Raw genomic sequence first — 9,250 nt, 5'->3', positions numbered from 1 at the left:
AAAAGAGTAGATCATATTCAGCAGTTGTGACGCCCATCACTTTAATAATGGTGTCTTCTATCCCACTGGGTAATTCAAGACAATAATTTGCCAAAAGGCGTACAGAGGAGAGAAAGAAAAGAAAGAGATACCTGTACCTCCAGTTGCTGCACTGATTTTCTCTCATTATGACATGCAGAAGCAAATATCTCAAGTTGCTATGCTGGATCAATAATTATGTAATCATAATGACATCACTAAACCACAAAGAATATGACTGTGATTTCACATAAAGCAATAGTACCAATTTTATACCTACTACTGACTGAAAATCATCAAGAATAGATTTTGTATCATTGCCACATGATCAGTGTAAAATCAAAGCATACAGAAGATAGATAATAATAAAAATGCCTGTAAGACAAAGTAACTAAACTTCATGAAACTTGGCAACAATCATGCAAACCCGAAACATATGTCATTAGAAAAAAATGCATTATAAAAGCTCATCTCAATGTCATTTGCTATGTCCATGTATTTTGATGGTCCATGAGCCAAGTTTATATAAAGGGAATACAATAGTGTTACTATAAATTTAAGGCAACAGTCACCATTGCTAAACATGAATATTAGTAATGGCAACATCATCTACTCTTGGTAATGGTTTGAAGAGAATTAGCATTCTTTCATTGTCAAGCCAAATACAGTATCTATGGTCAAGCCGCACTAAATGTGATGTCTATGTGCAAAAAATTGCAAATCAGGCTCTTCGCAAATTGATATTTGATATTGACATTGATATGAAAGAGTAATTCTATTTATTTATAATATATTTAATCCACAAACCAGGAACATTAAGTCTTGGCTTTTGTGAAATAAAGTCAAGTACAATTAGCAATAATACTATGTGAATGCACAAAATAGTCAAATAGACAAAAAAAGCTTGTAGCATGAAGTACCCTTTAGTATCAATAATAAAACCAGTGATGTAAACTATTGCTGATAACGAAGCATTATAAGCTCCTCTCAAAATCCCATATCCTGTTGTAATATACTCTTTATCTACTACAAGAGCTGGCAAGGCAGTGAATGACGGTCCACCAAGAGTGTACGAAAGAGAATAGAATATTCCTGCTATGAATGGAATGTAGCTTTCTGTGTTACTGAACATGAACATCAATAAGGCTGGGAGTGCTGTTGTCAAGTTGCACAATAGTACCCAGAACAGATGAAAGCCAACTTTAGAAATAATCATGCCAGCAACTGGTGTGAGTACTATTGCACTGCCAAACAATAGCCCGTTGGCAATGTTAGCCATCTTGATAGAAAGACCATATTTTTGCACAAAAAATTTCTGAGCAATGCTAACGAAGGAATACAACACCGGAGTGAAGAGCATATTAATCGACACGGATAGCAAAAAAATAAATGAGAATACTTGTTTTATGCCTTTTGATTTGTCCGTGAATGCTACATCGTCACTTTTAAATTCCTTTGCCGACTTCTCTCTCATGTAGTCTGCTTGGATAACAATTACAGAGAAAATCATTGCAATTATCATGAATCCAGCAGCAGTAAGTATCGTGACTCCTAATCTAGAAGTAGGAGTATGAAACATTGAGAGACTGTCGTATATTAACTGAGGAAGAAGTATAGCTAATGTTCCTCCTAGTCTACTGAATCCAATATCAATTGAAATGGCAAGCGACAGATCCTCTTTGAACCAGGTTGCTTTAAATGAGTGGTCAATGACTATGATTAGCTCATTCCCAGCTCCAATAAAGAAACGTCCAACTAGCATGATAATATAATTATCGACAAGTCCTCCAACACCCCATACAATTTGACCAAGTAGAAGACAAATGACAAACAGAAGTAGTCCTAGTCTTCGTCCTAATAACTTGTCTACTAATACTCCTCCAACCAGACATAGAAATATATTGGGCCAGGCAGAAACAGAAAAGAGTAGATCATATTCAGCAGTAGTGACTCCCATCACTTTAATAATGGTGTCTTCTATCCCACTGGGTAATTCAAGACAATAATTTGACAGTAGACGTACAGAGGAGAGAAAGAACAAAAAGAGATATTTGTAGACCCAATAGTTGTACCAAGCTGAAGCAGAGCCATCTTCACCCAGGACACTCATTATTGACCCTTTCACTAGTATAGGCTACTAAATGAGACTTTGGACTTCCACCTATTCTTATAATGAACATATCTTGTAGTAATCAACTATTTTTTATTAATAAAGTAATAATGAACTACATAAAAGGTTTGAATTCGCTACATTTACTTAATAATAAAGCGACAATCAAATAAAATAAATTGGGAAAATGTTCAAGCTACAGTTCCTTTGCCATTTTTCTTGCCGTCTTATTATTTACACTGTCTTGATTCCTGGTAGAGACAGGCTTTTTGCTCTTGTAAGATGAATAATGCATTCCATCCCCGGGCTGAGGTGACGATAACAATGGACATAAAATTATGAGCCACCACCTAGTACCCATCAAATCCACAATGTTATGCAGTAATCCTCTCGTTTGAGGCAGCTTCTGCTGAGATTCCCAATACGTTTGACCGTTATAAAGATTCCAGCCATGCATGGCCAATAAGCCGCCACACATGACAGTGAAGAGCATCGCACAACCAGTCGCTATGAGGAGGATGGGATGGACGGGAACAATCTGTAACATCCAAAGCAATATAGGAAACACTGCTGTCCCTAGCAGAGCTAGCGAAAATCCTCCATTCAAGAACACCAGAAGCTTGTAGCTCATCACGATGCCATAGAACGAAGCTGTCATTGCATGCAAAAGAAGTAAGAGGAAATATTTGTGATTAAAGTAACCGATGCAGCGGCCTATAAAGAAGCAGTGATGATCCCTACGCAAGACACATTTCTTACAAGTCCTGCAGTGATGGGTTCGTGGAGGAGCAGGGTGATTGCAATAAGGACAGTGAGCCCATCCGCTCTGTGGTATATCTGGAAGCGTGAGACTCTTACAGGTCGAGTCGGTGGTAAGTACAAGGTATATATCAGCCACTATTGAGACGAATAGATAAGTCATGGACAGCCAGTGAGCTATGCGCCATTTTTGATGGCTAATGAGGTCTTCCTCGCTGTAACGTTCATCCAAAGGATACAGGGCCGGAGTGACCCATAGTATTGCGTGTAAGTACCCAATAGGAAGGGCAGTCATTGTTATCCCCATCGCTAGGGAGTCTGTGGAAGTCCTTGGACGATATTCCCTCCAAAACTCCATTTTGATATAAGCACCGCCCACTTAAAGATAGATCACACCTACGTCCTACGACACATCTCTTTATCAATAATGTAACTGTTGACAAAATTATTTGCTTCATAAAAACATTTTATTTCTTTTCAGTTTTCTCTTTGATCATCTTAAGGAACCTCGTCTTTGGCTTCTGCTGTCGCTTCAGAATGATACTTGCTCTACGGACAGCAGGCTAGTGAGAGAAGAGAGACACATTTTATCAAGATAGTGGTGTCAAGAAAAAACTAAAACTTATAGAAGTACAAATCACAAACACACTAATACAGTATACATACAAAAATTGCTCTTTTAGCACTCCCTCAATTTTCCTTTCACTTGGTATTAAATCACAAACAATACTAATCACAATTCCTTACATCAATAAGGTCACGGCGATACTTCATATTCCCAAGAGTCTTCCTTATCGACCTGTATACTTTCCTTGGATCTTTGTTAGGAAGATTAACGCGGGCTAATGACTTGGCTGGGGTATAATTCTTTTTCTTTTTGTAGACAAGGACAACTCCTTTGTTACCCTGTCCTGGATACACACCCACAGCCTAAAGGACAATATAAAATATTAATAGGACAATAAGGACATAGCGGCATTTCTCCTACAAAGCATGCTAAGTGAGCTAAACAGCACATGCTATGAGTTGACAATTAAGCTGAACATGACTTTTGAATTTGGAGCAACTTTAAAAATTCGTAAAAAAATTAATTTTGATCAGAATCAGCTCAAACTTGCTACACTACATAAAACATGTATATGCATCAGAAAAAAATTATAAAAATGAAGAATCCCCTCCTAGTCAATTTTGGCAAAATTTGGCCAAAAACCCTGTACTATAGTACAGGGACTTAGGCCCAATTTTGGAGTAACTTTAAAAATTCATAAAAAATCCAATTTTGATCAGAATCAACTCAAACTTTCTACGCAACATAAGTACATGTATATGCATCAGAAAACATTATAAAAATCCAGAATTCTCAACTTTTCATTTTTGGTGAAATTTGGCCAAAGTCCCTGTACTATAGTACAGGGACTTAGGTGTGATTTTGAAGCAACCTTTAAAATTTATAAATAATCCAATTTCAATTGGAATCGGCTCAAATTTTCTATGAAAGGACTATTTTTGTCGGTCGATTTTGTGGGTTAGCAATCAGCAACAATCCACAAAACTTTAATCTATGGTTCTTTACTACATGTAACACGTCAAATTTAACATGATAAATACCCAAATTGCAAAACCCCATTATACACATAGCCTAACCAATATCACAATATTACATTACTTCACAATATCATTTATATATTTATAAGGTACGTTACCTGATTGTTCACAAGTCCATTGTACTTGTAACAATGCCAATGCCTCAAATTATTAGGTTCCTGGAATAAAAAAAAATTCAAAAAAAATTATAAAATCTTTCAAAAATACCCGAGAAAAGGCAGCCTTGTTTTTCTTATCCTTGACAATGAAGGAAGAGGATTTCTTGATGAGTTCCCACTGGAGCTGGCTCGACATCTTGAAATGAAACACGTGGAGAAAGAGACCTACTGAGCATGCTCAGTACTAACTAGCCCCGCCTAAATTACAAAGGCGTGGCTGTCTTGCCTCTTAAGGCGTGGCTAGTTATCAAAATTATTCAAGATGACTTCTTTGGCTTGTAGAAAATATGTAAGTGCATTTGCAGGAATACATTTGTTTAGTTTGCTGTTTTATTAGTTGGAGGATGACCAGGACTCTGGAATATTGCTAGCAGCTATTAGTGAGGAATTAACTACTGAAGATCCACCAGTTGTAGCCACTTGTTTATTAGATTCTAATTATCAAGTAAATTAATTGTAAAATGTAACTAATTTTGTAGAAAATTCACCTCAAGTAAGTGTTTAATTGTAATATATTGCAAGTCATAATTATGGCATTAAAGTTATTAGAATTTTGTTAATTATTTATAGATTATTTTGTCTGAGAATGGTTGGGATTTGATAACACTTTTCACTCGTTATGTCACTTCATTTGATTCGCCTGTTTATTCATTACTTCAATCAATAATCACTGTATGGTATTTTGCAGAAATTATTTTGTTGTCACTAGTTTATTTTTAATAAGGTTTCGTCTGCTAAGGAGATGTGTTTGGCACTAATGGAGCAGATTGAGGTTCTTTACGACATAAAGAAATTTATCATTCTCCTTCCTCTTCTGAAAGATGGTAAATCAAAAGTTTACACACTTTATTATTATTAAAAATTTTTTTCAGTGTTACAGCGAATGACAAGCCATGCGACAGCATTGAAGGATCTCTTAGAGTTTGTTGAGAGATTCTGTGCAGTCTTTACAAGAAAAGCACTAGCAGTCATTGCTGCAACTCACAAACTTGACCAACCATCACTGACCAATGAAGAAGAAAGTGATGATGAACAAGAGGAGTTGGATACCAATGATGTTAGCATTCAGGACTTCACGAAATCATTAGTAGCATTCTTATCATCTTTTGTTGCTTCTATTAGCCAAACTTATCATGAAGCTGGTGGTAGAGTATCAAAAGACATTTTACCATTGCAGAGAGCCTGTGTTGCTCACTTGCTGGAACTCCTTGGTACAATATTACTAACAAGTGATGAAAATGATGCAGGAATTGTAATGGAGAACATTGCTAACTGCCATTACGGGGCACTTGCATTATTTGAATGGAGGAAAATCAAGAGAAAGATCGACTTTGAATCAACTTTAACTCTATCCCAAACTGGCTTGACTGGTTTTGCATACTTGATTCTCGTTAAAGGTTCCTGTGCTAGCTATCTTCCACTAGTTATCAATCCATTGTATTTATTTCAAGTTTGTTCTCATCACATTTATGAGACTCTGAAACAGTTCAGTGTATCACACGATAGGATGACAGTGATTTGTTTGGTATGTTACCCACTATTATGAATGAATCTCATTATTTATATTTTATAGACATTGCTGGAGAGACTAATGAGAGATATCAGTGCATGCTCTATTCCTTCATCATTTCTTGATGAAGTTGTTCATTTATCTGAATTAATTCTTATACTTTGTCACTTAATGTACAAATGCCCATTTAAAGAAGTGGTGAGTTACAGTATTAATTAAGCAAAGTGGTATAGCTTTGAATATTTCCCTTTTTCATTTTAGAGGAAGTTATCTCAAAGACTGGTGTTTAAGTTAATACTTTGTTTTGGATCAAAAGGTCGCTATCGCCTGTACAAGAAGCTGTTTACAGAATTGGATCACTCTGGAGTTCAAGGACTATTGGTACATCAGATAAAGGAAGAAGCTAATGCAGCCATTGAAGTAAGACTTTCTCCTGTAGCATGATTACAAAATGATTGTAAGTACTAACTACACTTTATTGTAGTGCAACGATGGAGTGTTTCTTGGTGACTCATTAAAAGAGCTTTATCAAGATTTCCTGAAAGCAACTCCTCAAATGGATGTTCTCTCTGAGTTTGACAAGTATATGCATATATGCGCAATCAATAATACTAGAATGCATTGTTTTTGTTAGGCTATTGGCTGGCCTAAATTTTATAAGATTTTTACTATTAAAAGATTCACCTTCAAATGATATAGTGAGTATATATAATCTAACATTGCATGGTTAAACCACTGATCTTTTATAGACTCACGTTTGGAGGCACATTAAACAGCTGAAGGAAGACTATCTTAACCCATTGAGATCATCTGTGACTCATTTACAGACTTACTGTAAAGCAAGACTCCAATCACCAGAACAATACAGTTAGTTTTATGATCTAGCTCAATCGTAATGAATTCCTTGACTTATTGTTCACAGTTTAATGTAATATAACCAGAGTTTCCAGACAGGAAGTATGAATAATAAGTACTTGCAACCCACAATGCTATTGTGAGGTTTATTGGCTATTTAATGCTTGAATCTAGTACTGAAGGATTCAAGGCAGAAATGTTCTGAGATTACAATTTTTGGAGGGACATAACAGTCCCAAAACCTTTATTAATTTATTAAAATAAACTGAATTGAGTAATGGCTTGGTTGTAAATTTTTTTTTAATGATTAATTAATTAGTAGCAATGAAATTTGTTGTTTGTATTGCATTTTCAGGTGACAGTGGACAATTGGATTTCTCGGTTAATTTGATTGGAGGTGAAGAGTTACCAGAACTTACTCCAGAAGAGGAAGCAAAGGTAGATCTAATTTCCATGCTTTAATGCACCTGGGATAATTTGTTTCTTTCTCTTTTCTAGACATTACAAATCTCTCTTTTTAGACTAGACATGATTCTAAGTGTGATGGCTAGAGTTGAAGAACTAGCAAATCTATAATTAACTTTTATTATTAAATTTATTACTAAAAATAGAAAAATAGGGTACCAAAGCACAATACTATAAATAGATTTTGATGACGTCATTGCGCATGCGCAGATCCTAATCGTTACTCTTTCTTTTTCCCTTTCTTTCTCGTCGGTGTACTCTAGCTCTCTCCCTTTCTCTGTGTTGCTGTTGGTAAGTATCTTCTTCCATCTCCTATTCCCCCTCCTCCTTCTTCTCCCCACTTTCTCTCTCAGGTGAGTTACAACAATAGTTACTTGTAGTGTTGTGTTATTTGCTTGTTCTTGTCGGGACGCAAAGTTATGACACCTCTTAACAGACCTCTCCCTTCTCTCTCTTTTCTAGTTCTTACCCTCATTCTTCTTAGAATCTTTCCTGAAAATGACTGACCACGAAGAACTCCTCGATTTTGTAGAAGAAGACCAAGACACGACAGAGCAACAGAACGGCGGTGACGGGGCGTCACAAGAGGCCAAGAAAGACGTGAAAGGAAACTATGTTTCAATTCACAGCTCCGGCTTTAGGGATTTCCTCTTGAAGCCAGAGCTGCTACGTGCTATTGTGGACTGTGGATTTGAGCATCCATCAGAGGGTGAGTAACTAAGTGTTTGTCGCTTGTCATGATTTGCTTTCTCTTTGTACGTAATGACAGTTTTTGTGTTCACGTCTATATTGGAATGATTTGCATAGCCTTTATGTAGAGTTTTTTCCCCAATTTGTGACTTATGAATTACAATGTCATGGACAAGTTAAAACTGACATTGCATCATAGGCACATCTAACATGATAAAGTGAAAGTGTTATTGTGCCATTAGCCATTAAAATTTTGTAACGTTAGCCACATAAATTATTACCTTAAAGATTTACATGTATTAAGATATTGTAATGATAAGCTTTTAAAAGTGAAAGCTAAACCTTTTTGTTCCTAACACAAACCATTTTGTTTAAACTTTTTATGTACGTGTACATGTGTTTTGTCAACGTGGATAATCTCAATGGATTGACACCCATTGAGCTCTGTCCAAGTGGTTTGGAGCCAACTGATGATCCTTTCTCTCTCTTGAGATTAAAGGGTTGTCATTATGAGGTGCAGTCCCTCCACAACGTTGTATATAAACTACTGCCGCTGTCTTACCTAAGATAAGCTGAGCAGGCAATGGCATATTCCTGTTCCTTCCATAGCTCCTAGTGGGCATTAATTGGAGAGAGAAACCATGCTAGTGACACTACTAAATTATATTTTTCTCATGTACAGTTAAATATCTTATTGATGTAGTATGATGTGATGTTGATCTTCTTTTTCATTTCTTCTTTTTATAGTGCAACACGAGTGTATTCCTCAGGCTATTTTAGGCATGGACGTCATCTGTCAAGCAAAATCAGGTATGGGCAAGACTGCTGTCTTTGTCATAGCAACGCTTCAGCAACTGGAGATAGTTGAGGGACAAGTCTCTGTTCTTGTTATGTGCCATGCCAGGTAATGAATGATCATAATTTTATTTAAGTGTGTGGTTAGGAATATTTTATTTAACATAGTGCCATTTTTGACTGTTAGGAATATTTTATTTTTACATTTTATTTCTTATATTTAATGCATTGTCCTTTTTTTCTATAGGGAATTGGCCTATCAAATATACAAGGAGTATGAACGGT

General features: G+C 36.1%; 5 protein-coding genes across 6 annotated transcripts in view; 2 read left to right on the top strand and 3 right to left on the bottom strand.

Moving 5' to 3' along the window:
* Positions 1 to 793: 793 nt before the first annotated feature.
* On the bottom strand, positions 794 to 2,128 carry LOC105314983 (major facilitator superfamily domain-containing protein 1-like). Its single transcript, XM_011409453.1, has one exon. It carries the CDS (start codon positions 2,126 to 2,128, stop codon positions 794 to 796), a length of 1,335 nt encoding a protein of 444 aa, XP_011407755.1.
* Positions 2,129 to 2,204: 76 nt separating this feature from the next.
* Positions 2,205 to 3,283, bottom strand: LOC105314981 (probable palmitoyltransferase ZDHHC24). Its single transcript, XM_011409451.2, has one exon. The coding sequence runs from the start codon at positions 3,243 to 3,245 to the stop codon at positions 2,325 to 2,327; it is 921 nt and encodes a 306-aa protein (XP_011407753.1). The 5' UTR covers positions 3,246 to 3,283; the 3' UTR covers positions 2,205 to 2,324.
* Positions 3,284 to 3,304: 21 nt separating this feature from the next.
* On the bottom strand, positions 3,305 to 4,834 carry LOC100631506 (60S ribosomal protein L28-like). The gene is made up of 4 exons (XM_003390681.3): positions 4,700 to 4,834; positions 4,591 to 4,650; positions 3,635 to 3,817; positions 3,305 to 3,450 (listed from the first exon to the last, which is right to left on the bottom strand). Exons 1-4 carry the CDS (start codon positions 4,784 to 4,786, stop codon positions 3,355 to 3,357), a joined length of 426 nt encoding a protein of 141 aa, XP_003390729.1. The 5' UTR covers positions 4,787 to 4,834; the 3' UTR covers positions 3,305 to 3,354.
* LOC105314982 (glomulin-like) lies at positions 4,832 to 7,623 on the top strand. Of its 2 annotated transcripts, XM_011409452.2 has the most exons (12): positions 4,863 to 4,939; positions 4,988 to 5,095; positions 5,221 to 5,322; positions 5,375 to 5,474; positions 5,523 to 6,175; positions 6,224 to 6,358; positions 6,422 to 6,580; positions 6,645 to 6,742; positions 6,795 to 6,858; positions 6,910 to 7,027; positions 7,371 to 7,453; positions 7,514 to 7,623. In XM_011409452.2, the coding sequence occupies exons 1-12, from the start codon at positions 4,913 to 4,915 to the stop codon at positions 7,589 to 7,591; spliced, it is 1,725 nt and encodes a 574-aa protein (XP_011407754.1). In that variant the 5' UTR covers positions 4,863 to 4,912; the 3' UTR covers positions 7,592 to 7,623. The 2 variants fall into 2 exon arrangements, with proteins under 2 accessions (XP_019860148.1, XP_011407754.1); XM_020004589.1 differs by lacking the exon at positions 7,514 to 7,623 and having other exon boundaries at positions 4,832 to 4,939; positions 7,083 to 7,449.
* A 98-nt stretch (positions 7,624 to 7,721) lies between these two features.
* LOC100631633 (spliceosome RNA helicase DDX39B-like) overlaps positions 7,722 to 9,250 on the top strand; it is a 4,864-nt gene continuing 3,335 nt past the window's right edge. The window contains exons 1-4 of the mRNA XM_003390682.3: positions 7,722 to 7,833; positions 7,943 to 8,189; positions 8,918 to 9,074; positions 9,213 to 9,248. Of these exons, the coding sequence (XP_003390730.1) occupies positions 7,979 to 8,189; positions 8,918 to 9,074; positions 9,213 to 9,248 (404 nt within the window). The 5' untranslated portion in view covers positions 7,722 to 7,833; positions 7,943 to 7,978. The remainder of the gene's footprint in view (positions 7,834 to 7,942; positions 8,190 to 8,917; positions 9,075 to 9,212; positions 9,249 to 9,250) is intronic.

This window comes from Amphimedon queenslandica, unplaced genomic scaffold, assembly GCF_000090795.2.
Source record: "Amphimedon queenslandica unplaced genomic scaffold, v1.1 AMPQUscaffold_12108, whole genome shotgun sequence".
In the NCBI taxonomy this organism is placed as follows: Eukaryota; Metazoa; Porifera; class Demospongiae; order Haplosclerida; family Niphatidae; genus Amphimedon; species Amphimedon queenslandica.
Note: the sequence above shows the minus strand (reverse complement) of the source record. Positions and strands in the feature narration are given on the sequence as shown.